The 16,000-nt window shown below is 42.7% G+C and overlaps 1 protein-coding gene across 1 annotated transcript; it reads left to right on the plus strand.

Moving 5' to 3' along the window:
* The first annotated feature begins 274 nt into the window (after positions 1 to 274).
* Positions 275 to 11,344, plus strand: LOC109465590 (gamma-butyrobetaine dioxygenase-like). The gene is made up of 8 exons (XM_019762945.1): positions 275 to 954; positions 1,154 to 1,247; positions 3,333 to 3,460; positions 4,141 to 4,343; positions 5,788 to 5,899; positions 6,421 to 6,617; positions 9,194 to 9,360; positions 11,147 to 11,344. The coding sequence occupies exons 1-8, from the start codon at positions 589 to 591 to the stop codon at positions 11,302 to 11,304; spliced, it is 1,425 nt and encodes a 474-aa protein (XP_019618504.1). The 5' UTR covers positions 275 to 588; the 3' UTR covers positions 11,305 to 11,344.
* The last annotated feature ends 4,656 nt before the right edge of the window (positions 11,345 to 16,000 follow it).

The raw sequence follows: 16,000 nt of genomic DNA on the forward strand, positions 1-16,000 counted from the left end.
AATGTCATTTACCTATTTGTCCATTTGCCGAATGTGGTAAAAACACGTGTACGTGCTAAGCATGTGAATGTTCAAGCAATGTTACTTAAACAATGTATCTATGACTTGTGCTATTCGGTCACCTCACCTGAATGCCAACATGGGGGTCATTATGCACAAAAATATAGAAGTTCAATCCATTTGTAAAAATAGCAGAAGGTGAAAAATAAAAATAAAAAAAACATTGCAAAAAAAGATAATATACTTTATTCAAACCTCTTGTATGGCTTGAAATATATATTATCATATAGCCAGGTGACGTTGACCAATCAGAAGGCTCTGTGGCTGTGTCCTTCAACAAAGATAGCGTAACCCTTTTTGGGGGCTGATCAGATAGTTTTTTGCTGCCAAAACTCGACCCTAAAGTTGGACTGCAAAACCGACATTCTGGTGGCGGCCGGCGCGGCCCTTCCCGCACGAATTTTGCCCGAGGTGTTCGAGTTGCTAGGGCATTGCTAAGGGGGGCGTGGCTTCGGGATTGGTCTAATAGACCGAGGCAGGCAACAGCCTAGATAAAAACTAGTTCACGAAGGGACGAACTTACAAAAGATGGCCCTTGTTTTGGCTTTGGGAGCAGCGCGTTCACGGTTGCTCGCGTCGTGGCGAGCCAGCAAACTCCTGGGCAGCGTTCTCCGACTGACGGATGCAAACACAGAAAGGTGTGTGGCAGCTGCAGCCTCGTCGCTGAGACCGAGCTTGGGCTACCAAAGTCGGTCCCTGGTTGTCGGCATGTCGCGTGTCCTACAAATCGCGCCTAAAGGAGCGCGTAGCATGTCCCAGGATCAGCATCAGGCTTCGCCAGGCAAGGGTATGGAAAGGGCGACGTTAGTGGGCAGTGAAGAGGTAGTGGAAGTGGAATGGTCAGTGGGAGGGGTGAGCAAGTATCCATATGTCTGGCTGAGGGACAACTGTCAGGTGAGTCAATGGATTCAGCCAAGCACATATTAATGACCTGGTTCAGCCATGTTGGAATTTTCCACTATTCATGTAGAGAACAACCACATAGTTAGTAATGTTTTTCGCCCTAGAAATTTATCTGTCTGTATTATTCAAGCTATATAATCGTCCGTGGGCATAACTTCATTTTCTCCCTTTATTTTCTTACTCCTTCTAGTGCTCCAAGTGTTTCGCGAAGGAACACAACAATCGTCTGATTATGACGTCAGACATAGAGTTGGACGCCGCTCCCGTCACGGCGGAGATGTCAGGTGAGTGCATTGACCCACAGAGCGACTGCTTCTTGTCTTAAATTGTTTTGAATGTAAACCCACGTGTGTCTGGGGGTCAAAGAGTTGTCTTTTTCGTTTGGTTTATCTTCTTTTTCTTCTGTTCATGACAGGGTGGTCGAGTTGTCTTTAAATAGGCGTTTCTATAACCCCGCAGCTACCTCCCTAATGCTTCGGTCCCAATTGAAAAAAGAGGCCCTGCCGGGTAGTCCCCGGGCTGTTTTTGGCACTTTCGGGCGTGACCCGTCCGGGATACCCTGCGGCTACCGGGCTATTTTTGGGCCCGGCGGGGACCCGAGAAGAATTTAATTCTGACTTAAATTCTACCCGGGCCCCGCTGACAAAACGACGCCGTGACCTCATCGTGAGAACACCGACAGGTACCCCTCCGGTTGCCGGCAGTCCACTGGGACACATTTGTTCCGTCACAGACCAGATAAACAGAAAAAATGTGTGTACTTCGTAAACCCGGGTAAAATGTGTGACGTCACAGATCAAATGATCACAACAAAAGCGTGAATTCTGCATTACGTATGTGTCAGTACAAGACATCGTCAGAGAATCTGCCGGGTGCCTGCCGGAGACCGACCAAAGAGGGTGACAAAATTTCTAACAAAATGCTACTGAAAGAAAATTTTCAATTGTGACAACGACAGTCGATGCCCACCCGACTCTTGAGCCCGACCGGGGCTATATCCCCGACGGGCACCGGCGCAATTGGGACCGAAGCTTAACCGAGCCTAGTCTACACAATTTTTTCCGCATCAGTACGCCCTAATTGTCTTCGTCGAGAAGACTATAAGATCTTGATTTTTGGACCTGACGTGGGTCGACGTTATAACTCAATCATTTTTCATAGTATATAGAGGCAATATATTTTAACATGTCTCAAGTGGGACGTATTTTCAGCACCTACAAACAGGCCCCGGCCGTATGATCCATATTCGCGCTTCGGGGCTTTGTTGTGGATGTTAAATTATATGGAAAACTGCGGCTACTGAATTCGAACCGACATTGTGGCGGGATTGTGCGGCAAGTAGAAAATTACACTGGCTCCACTGGTACAAACAAACAATCCAGGTCAGGGCTCGAAAGACAACCTGCATGTGCAGGTTAATACGGGTAAAATTGGATCTTGCAGGTATTTCTGTTGTCTACCTGCACCTAACCTGCACTGGTCCATGTACTGGGTATATGCAGGTTAGTGCAGGTAAAATTGGAGCTGTGCGGGTATTTCTGATGTCTGCCTGCACCTAACCTGCACTGGTCCATGTACTGGGTATATGCAGGTTAGTGCAGGTAAAATTGGAGCTGTGCAGGTATTTCTGATGTCTACCTGCACCTAACCTGCACCTGCACTGGTCTACGTACTGGGTATATGCAGGTTAGTGCAGGTAAAATTGGAGCTGTGCAGGTATTTCTGATGTCTACCTGCACCTAACCTGCACCTGCACTGGTCTACGTACTGGGTATATGCAGGCTAGTGCAGGTAAAATTGGAACTGTGCAGGTATTTCTGATGTCTTCCTGCATGTAACCTGCACTGGTCTATGTACTGGGTATATGCAGGTTAATACAGGTAAAATTGGAGCTTTGCACCTAATGTCCACTGGGCCATGAAAATTTATAGACATGTACAGGTGTATTTGGAGTTGTATTTGCTGCATTGACTGTTACAACCTATGATGTATACAAAAGAAAAAAAAGGTTTCTGATGATATTTTAGTATTATTCATACTTTCTAAATTCTGAGTAGCGCAGGTAAAATTTGTCTGTTGCAGGTATACCGGTAATTCTAAATGTGCAGAAGACAGTATTTCTAGTCCTGAAACATGGATCATGTAATGGAGAGGACTAGCTTTTAGTGCCTGCAAGAATATTCTGCCATATAGACTAATATTCTTCCTGCTTTTTTTCTTGTAAATGGAAGAATAGCTATAGTATCACGGTTGGAATAAGAGGTGCATTCGTTACTGGGCTAAGATTGGTCCTCATTCATATTTATCTAATTTTCGTCATGGAATCGTCTTATCGTCGTTCAAAAATGTAGCACTTCCGCGCATTTCAGATAGGGGAAGCACGTTGCTGGTGACGTGGCCGGACGGACACCAGAGCCAGTACGACTGGCAGTGGCTGCGGGACCGCTGCTTCAGTCCCCAGGCCAGGGCGGACAGGGAAACACGCGGGAGGAATAAGGTAAAGCATGCCCGTTGCCAGGGAGGGTTCGTGGGGTTCGGAAGAACCCCCCACAAGGCTCAAAGGTCCACTTTTTGGTCCACTTTTCATGTAAAGATCCAAGATTTTTCTTGAAAAGATGGACTGGAGTCGTAGAAAAACTGCTCCCTTTGTCATTGAATAAAAATTTATCTCTGATGTTTTCATGGAAATCCTCTCAAAAATGCACGACATGCCATTTTAGAAGGTTCATTTTTCAAAATTTTATAAACAGCCCTATCTCATCTTGGGCGTAGCCTACGGTCAGCCCATCGAGCTAGGCGGCGTAGGCTGGCACACTCTTTTGTGAAAACGACATAATCCATCTGCTGTGCCACCCCGAGGTTTTCTCTTTACGCCAACACTGGTCCTACTACTGTCTGCTAGTAACTGTTCTTCAACCAGCACGCTTTTATGCTACATAATGTAAAGTTATCGTTGTATGCAAGAAATGTCTGCATATTGTCCGACAGTGTTGTTTTTAATATGGGCCCTGGACCTGATTGAATGAATGAATGAATGAATGAATGAATGAATGAATGAATGAATGAATGAATGAATGAATGAATGAATGAATGAATGAATGAATGAATGAATGAATGAATGAATGAATGAATGAATTAACGAACCAATGAACCAACGAACAAATTATTTATTTCCAGAAACAGCTATGGGGCGCTGACATCTCAGCTGACCTGACCGTCCATGATTTTCCCGCCCTTTTGTCAGACGACCGCGCCTTGTACAACTTCCTGTACGGCCTGGACAAGGTCGGCCTTGTCCTGGTGCAGAACGTGCCACGTCAGGTCGGGCAGGTGGAGAAACTGGCCAATCGCGTGTCGTTTCTCAAACAGAATGTTTATGGGCAAGTGGCGTGTATTCATGACATTTTACTTCTTACGCTTCGTTTGCTATCTGCACAACCCCTTGATTGAAGCTAAGCTTTTAGCCCTAATCCATCCATCCATCCATCCATCCGTCCGTCCGTCCGTCCGTCCGTCCGTCCGTCCGTCCGTCCACATCCATTAATCTATCAATTGGTTGATGAATTATGAATAATGAATTAGCATAATGAATTATCACCTTCGTCAAGAAGGGTATGTTTTCATAAGCGTTTGTCTGTTTGTTTGTTTGTTTGTTTGTGAATAGTATAACTGAAGAAGTTTGTTTGTTTGTAAATAGTATAACTGAAGAAGTTTGTTTGTTTGTGAATAGTATAACTGAAGAAGTTTTACATGCATTGTCATGAAACTTGGTAGGTGGGTAGGTCTTGATGAGACCTGGAAATGATTAGATTTTGGACCCCCTAACGTCTTTCGATGATACTGCAGTAGAACGTCCGGTTTTTATATCTCATTGACTGGACATGCTAGGTTCATGAATTTTGGATGGTAGATAGCTCTTCATCAGGCTTGTTCGGCTTGTTCTGGAACTGCAGGAGCGTTTGTTGAAAAACCTTCGAAGGAGGATAACTCAAGGACCCATTGACGGATTGTGATTTTTCGTATGTAGGCAGCTGAAGTAATGCTTGACATGATTAGATGACAATTATGCAAATCAGGAGCTGATTTGCATAATTAATGAGGAAATTCTATAAATCTGCTTTGCTCGATAATAGGACTATGAAACACATGTGACACATGTAATTGAGAACGAAAGGAACATCTGAAGATATAGATTATGTAAATGAAGACTTTTATGCAAATTAAAATTTAATTTGCATAATTAATGGAAAATTGCTATAATCTCATAGTAGTAACTGCTGGGAATTTCATATTTTCCGCATTTGGAAGTTAAGTGAAGTTCAACAGCAATGAATATAATTTGCATTTGCTTAATCTATGAGGAAGTGCTAGAATAACCTTTTTTTGCTAGGATAAAGCCGTCATTGGTTTGAAAATATAATCAACTGATAAACTCCATGCAAATGAGGCTCTTATTTGGGAAATCAATGAGTAAAAATGAACAGTTTGTCCACCGGAAGGGTTAACATCATTTGGCGAAGGTATATAATCGTGGAACTCTTGTTCATTCATTCATTCATTGCATTCCCTTCCTTACCATCTTTATTCCTCCATTAGAAGGAAGAAATTAATCTTCACTGTTTGTACATATACGTATATATAATATGAGTTATACGTTCACATATACTGATAGAAATATATGCTACAAAGTATTCACCTTTGTCAGGATAATCAAACATTCATAACGACAAGAAATGAAATATGTACTCATATACGGGATAAAATGTACACTGTAGAGTATTCAGTGCATTTGCTATCTATCTATTTATTTATTCCCGTCTTCAGAACTGAGATCATTGTGAAGAGCAAACCTGACGACGTCCGTACGAGCGAGGCCGACTCCACTCGCCACCTGGAAATTCACAATGACGAGCCCTACTACAGCTATGCACCTGGCGTATGTCACAGTTTCCGTTTTCAATTGGGTTCGACTGTGAGTTACCTAGAACGGGTAAAGGTCTTCCTAGCTAAGCGATGGTGAACATGACAAGAAAAACAACGAAAATGAGAAAATAAAATGCCTTGAGGCTGGCTGCAGAAATGGCTGGTCTGGTAGTGTAAGAGTAGAGTATGTTATTGCTACTACTAAAAAATATTCTGGATGAGGAAATCTGTCTGATATTGACATTTACTAAGTCCTTGAAGCGTTTCAAATATCCCCAAAACAAGCCACATGAGGCCTACGATACAACCGTTTTCTGTCAGTGACATCGCATTTATGCCTCACGGATATCAATATGCTATGGGATAGGATTGATTCAACTTCATTAAAAGAATGACCAGAAATTGAAATCCAGTTTTACCGCCCTGAAATTGCATTGGGTGGGGGAAAAGTAGGCACGATGTCCTTTTGTTGTCCGTTTGAGTCTGAAGAAGGTCTTCAATTTACGTGCTGTTGCCTAACGCATCATCCTACAGGTGCAGATTCTACATTACATCGAACAGACCGAGGGGGAGGGGGGCACAAGTCTACTTGTGGACAGTTTCAACGCCGCCTACCAACTGAAGGAAGAGGACCCAGAGGCATTTTGGCTTCTCACCACCTTCAAGGTCCACTTTATCCAAAAGAAGGCCAAACACAAGTCCCATATAAGGAATGTCTGCCACGTCATCAGGTAAGGCCACATCATGTAAATTTTATGGATGACGTCCTTTGGAGACCCTAAATCTAATGCGAGAGGGCGAAACAAAATATAAGAAGGGCCCTAAAAAACAAGATGCCTAGATAAGAAATATACTAAGAGACGACATATGTTAGGACACAAATTGAATGAGGTGACACAGTGTAACAAGCAAGAAGTCTTTTATTCATCATCAAAACAGCAATAAATCAGGTGTAACAGCAGTTGTCGTCCTGTCCTGTTTCTTTCATCAAATTTTTGCAGGCCTGCAGAAACAAAGCATGTGCTCTTTACCCATTTCGCGTTACGGGTTTCACGTCAATCTAACGATTTGCGGCACTGTCGTGACTCATTGGCCATATATATATATATATATATAGTTACAGCATGGAGGTACAAAAAAAGATCCATGGTTACAGGAAGCGGAATTTCTTGGGTTTTTTTTCTAGGAACAGGCCAAAATCAATGCGCGCGCGGACGTCACCCGTACAATTTACATGGTGTGGCCTAAGAGTCTTTACTCGGATGGAGGCCTTTCATGGCAGCCATGTACATCGAGAAAAGGGGTTCGTCTGAAATATCTTACATGGCCATTTTTTTTGGTAAAAATTGCGTTGTTTTTCTTAAATTGAGTCCCTTCTAAAGCATGTTTGTTGGGGGCTACAAATCCCCCGACTAAGTGCTGAGAATTGGTTGGTTGGATGTTGGAGGATGAATGGAAACCAAGTAGAAGTCAGGAGCGACTTGAAGACTTGCCGAATAGAACTGAAACAAGTGACGCAATTATTTACCGCACGTAACCGCTTATAAACTATTACAAAACTAGAAAGGCCAATATTTGCTTTGGAGCAAATACAGCGATGGGTTCACCACATTTTACGACATGGCAGGGAAAGAATGGGAAACACAAGGGAAAACAATGATTTACATTGATATAACTATAATATGAAGTAAAATACAACTAAAACAACAGTTGGATAGCTATTCCCTACTTTATTGGTTAGGATTTTTAATTGCATAATGCAAACTGTTGATTTTCAAAATAAAAAAAAACGTCCATGCCCGGCATTCCACTGCTGGAGCAGGAAAGCTTGAAATACCTACCAAAACACTTGAATACAGACATACTGTCAGTATGGAAATGCTTCTGTGCAGGTGTTAATCAAGTTAAATCCCAACAGCCAATCAGCAAGAAGTATAGAGGAAAGCTGCATGCCTATTGGTTGATGCCCTGCATTCCATTGTGATGACTCATGTCCAAACGTGGTAAACAAGGCACCCTAACACAGTAATACATTTGCTATAACACAGCCAAAAAACTCAAATAAAACCATTCTAAAAGCCTGTATCACAATAATTTAAAAAACGCCTAGGGGTATTTGCCCACTGTACCTCCATACCAAATTTCAGGACCTTGGGCCCTAAAATGAAGAAGCTGAATCCATTTAAAAAATGGCAGGAGGAGAAGGAGGAGGAGGAGAAGAAGAAGAAGAAACATCAGAAAAAGCAATATGGTTTCACCACACCACTTCGTGGTGTGGTGAACCCATAATAACTCTTCTCCAGGAAAAAAGAGCTCATGATACATTGAGACAATTTTAAGCAGAGTGTATCTAAGTCCAGCCTTATTAGCATGAGTACTAGTCACTACCTTCTCTCTCTATTGTACTCCAACACATCCTTCTGCGTCAGCAGAGTAAACTGGCTGCTGTCTGACAGCTTCAACATTCATTTCTTTTTATGGGTTCACCACACCACGAAGTGGTGTGGTGAAACCATATTGCTTTTTCTGATGTTTCTTCTCCTTCTTCTCCTCCTTCTCCTGCCATTTTTAAATGGATTCAGCTTCTTCATTTTGGGGCCTAAGGACCTGAAATTTGGTATGGAGGTACAGTAGGCAAATACCCCTAGGCGTTTTTTTAATTGTTGTGATACAGGCTTTTAGAATGGTTTTATTGTAGTTTTTGGCTGTGTTATAGCAAATGTATTACTGAGTTAGTGTGCAGTGTTACCACATTTGGGCATGAGTCATCACAATGGAATGCAGGGCATCAACCAATAGGCATGCAGCTTTCCTCTATTCTCCTTTCTGATTGGCTGTTGGAATTTAACAGGCTTAACTTAATTAATACCTGCACAGAGCCATTCCATACTGACAGTAGGTCTGTATTCAAGTGTTTTGGTAGGTATTTTAAGCTTTCCTGCTCCAGCATTGGAATGCGGGGCATGAACGCTTCTTTTTTCTTGAAAATCAACAGTTTGCATTATGCAATTAAAAATCCTAACCAATAAAGTAGGGAATAGCTATCCAACTGTTGTTTTAGTTGTATGTTACTTCATATTATAGTTATATCAATGTAAATCATTGTTTTCCCTTGTGTTTCTCATTCTTTCCCTGCCATGTGGTAAAATGTGGTGAACCCATCGCTATATTTGCTCCAAAGCAAATATTGGCCTTTCTAGTTATCATTATAGTATCATGTACTATGTCTAAAGGATGCGGGTTCAGTATAAATATCTATGCGTACAGAGAGAGATTCTAAACCTGTGTACTGTGTCATCTGCCTCAGCTTGGATGACCAGGGAGAGGTGCAGCGGGTGAACTACATGATGATCGCGCGGGACTCGGTCATGGACGTGCCGCTGGAGCAGGTCAAGCCGTTCCACCGAGCCCTGAAGGCCTTCAACGCGCTCCTGTACCACCCCAACAACTGTCTTCATCTCAAGATGAAAGCAGGTGAGGTAGAAAGCAGGTGAGATAGACAGCAGGTGAGGTAGATAGCAGGTGAGGTAGAAAGCAGGTGAGATAGACAGCAGGTGAGATAGACAGCAGGTGAGATAGAGAGCAGGTGAGGTAGAAAGCAGGTGAGATAGATAGCAGGTGAGAAAGATAGCAGGTGAGATAGATAGCAGGTGAGATAGATAGCAGGTGAGATAGAATGCAGGTGAGGTAGAAAGCAGGTGAGATAGACAGCAGGTGAGATAAATAGCAGGTGAGATAGAAAGCAGTTGAGGTAGAAAGCAGGTGAGATAGAAAGCAGGTGAGATAGAAAGCAGGTGAGATAGAGAGCAGGTGACATAGAAAGCAGGTGAGATAGAGAGCAGGTGAGATAGAAAGCAGGTGAGATATAAAGCAGGTGAGATAGCAGGTGAGATATAAAGCAGGTGAGATAGAGAGCAGGTGAGATAGAAAGCAGGTGAGATAGAGAGTAGGTGAGATAGAGAGCAGGTGAGATAGAAAGCAGGTGAGATAGAGAGCAGGTGAGATAGAGAGCAGGTGAGATAGAAAGCAGGTGAGATAGAGAGCAGGTGAGATAGAGAGCAGGTGAGATAGAGAGCAGGTGAGATAGAAAGCAGGTGAGATAGAAAGCAGATGAGATAGAGAGAAGGTGAGATAGAAAGCAGGTGAGATATAAAGCAGGTGAGATAGCAGGTGAGATAGAAAGCAGGTGAGGTAGATAGCAGGTGAGATAGACAGCAGGTGAGGTAGATAGCAGGTGAGATAGATAGCAGGTGAGATATAAAGCAGGTGAGATAGAGAGCAGATGAGATAGAAAGCAGGTGAGATATAAAGCAGGTGAGATAGCAGGTGAGATAGAAAGCAGGTGAGATAGAGAGCAGGTGAGATAGAGAGCAGGTGAGATAGAAAGCAGGTGAGATAGAGAGCAGGTGACATAGAAAGCAGGTGAGATAGAGAGCAGGTGAGATAGAAAGCAGGTGAGATATAAAGCAGGTGAGATAGCAGGTGAGATATAAAGCAGGTGAGATAGATAGCAGGTGAGATAGAAAGCAGGTGAGATAGAAAGCAGGTGAGATAGAAAGCAGGTGAGATAGAAAGCAGGTGAGATAGAAAGCAGGTGAGATAGAAAGCAGGTGAGATAGAAAGCAGGTGAGATAGACAGCAGGTGACATAGATAGCAGGTAACCTTACCACAGGAAGCTCCCCGGTATCCCTATGGTGCTGTCAGTAGCTTGGTAACCATTTCACGGCCGGCTTATTACTATAACAAAAAATTGTATAAAAGATATACATTGAACCTTATACTATAAGTTAAAGTCTTGCTAAGCACAGACGTTTTTCAGGATATTCTGGTAGTTATTTTTCCAGTCTGCCTTTCTAATCACTGAAAACCATTACCGGAATATAAATGTTTCCAACTATGATGGCTGATATATATATATATATTATTTCGAAATGTCGCACAGGATGTCGAATCCTTCGGTACTTGTACTACATCAAGTTTATTGTGTCAAATAGGCTGCCATCTTTCAGTCACAAATAGTGCAAATTAAAGCTTGTACAAGGGGTTCGTCGGCTATGATTCAATGCACAGTCATTGGAGAACTAAGCTTGCCAATTGTTACAAGTTACAACATTACATGTAGTTGATTTTTGTCGCACAATTATTACCTAGTCGCGATAACTTCTTGAGACTTCGAACTCGTGAAGAATTCTTACATCTACTCAGGATTTCTAAATTGCGTGTGTGTGTGTGTGCATTGTCTTCTCTCTGTCCTACCAGGGGAAATGTACGCTGTGGACAACGGGCGGACACTACACGGGCGCACGGCCTTCAACGCGGCGGACGGCGTCAGGCACCTGCGCGGCGGCTACCTGGACTGGGACGGGGTCTACTCCCGCATGCGCGTGCTCCGGGAAGACCTGGGCATCATGGAATAGTCAGATCTACGTGTAGTGTTATCTCCGAGCAGATATGCCCAATCGAGGGCTTTGCCCAGTAACGTATATAGATGTAGAAAGAAGGCTCCCGCTTGTTGCAGTGCGTCTTTTGGCTAAAAGATTTATACATCCTAAACGGAGTAGCAAATTCGGAGTGCGGGTGGTATTTTAGAATAGGGGATAGATTTTACACAACTTCATTTCATTTTCATTTCATTTTATTTCTTTATCCAGGGGTAGCATATAGCCAATGGCGGTTTTCAACGCTCCCTGCACAGAACAATACACAAAATAACAGAAAAGGTAAAAGAACTAACTTAGGTACAATCATAATTGGTATCTGGTGATATTCCTCCTGCCATAGATTACATGTATCAAAGTCCCATGATGTAAAACACTGGATTTACAGAATTTCCTTATTAATTATGCAAATGAAGTCATAATTTGCATCCAATAATGTAGATCTCTTTCTAAGCTACCCACACACCAAATACTAGTATCATTAAAATACATTGTTCCTTTGTGAATTTATCTGCTCTGAAAGGTTCCAGAACAGCTCTGCAGTTCCAGAACAAGCTGCTAGGGGGGCCAAACCCACACCACTTATTGCTGGCAGGAAAAGCTATTTACCACTCAAAAATCAAGACCATAGTATGTTCAGGACAAAATATGCAAATACCGGAAGTTCTGCTGCAGTACCAAGGTCAGCCACAAGGAGGCCCAAAATTGACCTTGACCTTTGCCTACTTGACAGAAGTTATGCTGACTAAAAATTTGCGGAAACACACACACACACACACACACACACACAGACAGGCACATACACACACACACACACACACACACACACACACACAGACAGACAGGCCAAAAACAATACCTCCATTTTTCATGGAGGTAACTAACAAGAAAACAAGTTTAGATATATCATCAAACTGTTTGAAAGCGCAATTCAGTAACTTGTAGACATTATACTTGCAGTTCCAAGTGAGTCTGGTACCTGGAGTAGCTGACTACAACCGCTAGGAGCCCTCACTTCCCATACTGTATCTGTTGTTGATGTTCGTGGTTACAATGCCTATAGCGTTAATGCAGGATAAAGATACACCTCGCTTGCTCTTTCACTGCACACGCGCCCCGTTCGCACGTATAACAAATAACATTTTAACAACTAGAGTTCGGCGATCTCATACCTCCATGACAATTGTTTAGTGCTTTCGTAAATCTTATGCATGGTGATGACCACCTGTAAATGGCTTACATTTACAATCCTGTTCATTAGCAAAATTATATACAAATTATTCATAAACCCCCGACCTAGTAACATGCAACACACTGGTGAAATCATTTGACATGGACAAAGTTTGATATTGTTGGTTATATGCAAGCACGGCCTCTGACATACATTTTCCAAATCATCTTAGCCGTCCAAAGTAGTACTGACTTATTATACATTTTTCACTGAGAATATGCAAATTATAAGAGGCCATTTGCATATATCATATCAGTTGATCATATTCTCCACCCAATGACAGGGTTATTTCAAGAAATAAGGCTTTTCTAGTGTTTCCTCATAAATTATGCACATGAGGTCCTGGTTTGAATGAATTATGTTTAGTGATGTTCACCTTCACCGAATCTCCAATTATAGCAAGTACTAAATTCCAAGCAGCTACCACCATAAAATGGTATCAATTTTCCATTAATTATGCAAATAAGGTCTTCATTTACTTGTTCAATATCTGCCAATGTTCCTGTCGTTCTCAATTACGTATGTCACAAGTGTTTCATAGCCCTAATATCGAACACAACAGATCTATTGAATTTCCTCATAAATTATGCAAATTAGATCCTGATTTGCATAATTGTAATTTAGTGATGCATCACTTCACCTACCTACATACCAAAAATCACGACTATCTATCAGCCGGTTTCTTAGTTATCCTCTTTCGAAGGTTTTTAAAGAAACCGTCTTGCAGTTCCAAACTCACGTGACTTCTTCCCGAGCACGAGAGCTACCTCCCATCCAAAATTCACGACCCTAGGATGTCCAGATCGCGAGACATTAAAACCGGAAGTTGCGCTGCAGTACGAAGGGAAGCCACTAGGGGGCCCAAAATCTAATCATTTCCAGTTTTCGCCACACCCTACCAACGCACCAAGTATGAAACCAATCCATCCAGCCGTTCTTGAGTTATCTTGTTGACTAACAGACGGACAGACAGACGGACAGGCTGTCGGACAGACAGACGGACGGACAAACGCAATTGAGAATATATAACCTTCATGACATGTCATGGAGTTAATCAGTCAAATCATTTATTTGTTGTATCCTAATTACGTAAACGCGCGGATTTTTTTTCAGGGAAGAGCTGCATATAGGGAAGAGCTGTATATTGAGGCTGGATACATTTACTAGATACTGTAACCGTGAATGTCCCACGGAGAAAACATCGGATGTATTGTTTAGTGCGATCCGTTACCGGTACACCAGTTTGCTGTTGGACACAATCAATGGAGCTGGCACGACTTTGATGTGGAAGAGACAGGCATAAATCAAGTTTTACCAGTAGTGACGACAAAACCATTCATTTCCCTGGACATTCGTGTCCAATCTGGACGGTTTGGGGCCTCGAGAGGGCACAGGAGTACAGGGTCTGAGCGTTTACGGTTTACAAAGTTTGATCACAAATTGTTCACCCCAGTAATACATGACACGGTAGCTGCGGTGTGCATGTAGTATAATAATGATACAATGGTGGGTTTGGGACCGAGCTTTCAACATGTCCTCCTCCGCGTGTGTGGTGTCTAAAAGAGTCCGGTCTAAAAAAACAAAACAAGGGACTACAAAAGCAATGTCCGAGTTAATCATTATTTCCCTTCCATCAATCCAGTGTTATATAAAAAGATCTAAGATAAAAACTTGCTTATTACTGACAGCAAAAAACGTTTGCGCTTGGCTGATGCATGTAGGCGAGAAGTTTCCGTCGGGCGGATAACCGCCGGGCCATGAGGTCATTTGCGCCCGTAAGGGAACAAAAACCCCAAAAGTGACTCTCTCCATTGGAAATGTATTACGCCAGTCACTTTTGAAATTAAAATCAATATAACGAAAGACAGGAAATAAAGAGTGATAGGCCTATAGGCATAGGACACACCTCTCGCCCAGGTGCGTCGGCCAAGCTCATAAAGTCGGGCCGCCGGCGCCACCTGCAGCCGTGGCAGGCCCGACAAACATTCTCACCTGTTGCTAGGAGTGACGTCATCAGGGCCGGACAACGCCGGACGGGACAAACCCCCAATTTCGGCGAGTTGGAAGCGTCGTTGCGCAAGTGGTGAGTTGTACGTGCTTTAATACAACGTACGATCTCTGTGCGATTGCAACTTTACCGTAAGGAGGCCGTACTCACACATGCTTCTTACGTACGTCACGTATGGGACACGCGCCTCGCCTGTACTCGCACGTACGGGTGGTGAATCCGCAGACCGCACGCAGAAAAGTTTTACATGCACTTGAAGTTCTACGGAGTGTCTGCGTGCTCCCAAATCCGTAGGATTCCGTACGGAGGCGGTACTCACCACGCACGGATGCCCTACGTTTGCCCATGTTTTTGCACGTAGACAGCACGCAGATGCACGTTGTGACCGAGGCTTTACTCGGTCTTCCTCAGCTCAGCTTTCTGACCAGAGTGCTGCTGGTGTCGTGTCTACAACACTCGGGTCAGAAAGCTTATGAAGACTGAGTGATTCGGTCGAAAATTCCTGGTGAGTCATTTTTTTTTTGAGTTGGAGAACAGTTTGATTTCCATTATCAGATGGCAAATTTGACATGCATATGTCGACTGGTCACGCAGCTCTCGCCAATATGGCCGTGATGTTTCGTGGCGTAGAGGTTAGGGTATACATGTAGGTTAGAGTTTAAGAGCGAATGTCTGTAAGGATCAAACAATGGTGGCAGGGGTCAAAAAATCGATTTTGCTCAAATTTTGCACAGTGATAGTACTTGGCCCACAACCCCTCAAAATAGCTTTCTTTCCGGTCAACACCGATCGTTGCCATGGTAACGGGCCAAACAAGTTTCGGGGCCATTTCCCCTGATTTAGACATGTGAAAAACATGACATTTGGCATAGTTTAGGGCACGATTACGAGCAAGTGCTTTGATACTAGTATTATGGAAAAACAAAATATGGGCCTAAAGGACCAACTAATCTGCTATTCTAGAATAGCTTTGAAATTTTCAAGAAGTTCGTTTAAAGGACCTGGGCAAATCTAACAAAATACAGTGTTTGAGGCTTATGAAAAAGCGTTATTTCTGCCCAATTTCGAAGTGCTGTAAGTCCAAAGATGGTGATTTTTTTTTGCTTCAAATTTCAATCATAGATACATAAACATATGTGCTATAAAATGCATGGTTGCAAACTTTGGGCACTTCTTTAGTTGTCACGTGGTTGTCCTTAGAAGTAGGTCAAATTTTGAATTTGAGGGAAAATATGATTTTTAGCCATGTTCAGGATACAATATCTACAAAAGAAAGAAAGCAATCTGATAAAGTCTTTTGGCAAAAGTAACACTATGTCTTGTCTATTAAATGAATACTTGTGGAGGTTGGGTTCTTGTGTCGTTGGTGTGTACTTGTCCCTAAAAGTAGGCCATATTTTGAACATGTACAGAAACTGACATATACGGCTATGTTT

Source organism: Branchiostoma belcheri, unplaced genomic scaffold (assembly GCF_001625305.1).
Source record: "Branchiostoma belcheri isolate BF01 breed outbred unplaced genomic scaffold, Haploidv18h27 scaffold153, whole genome shotgun sequence".
Lineage (NCBI taxonomy): Eukaryota > Metazoa > Chordata > Leptocardii > Amphioxiformes > Branchiostomatidae > Branchiostoma > Branchiostoma belcheri.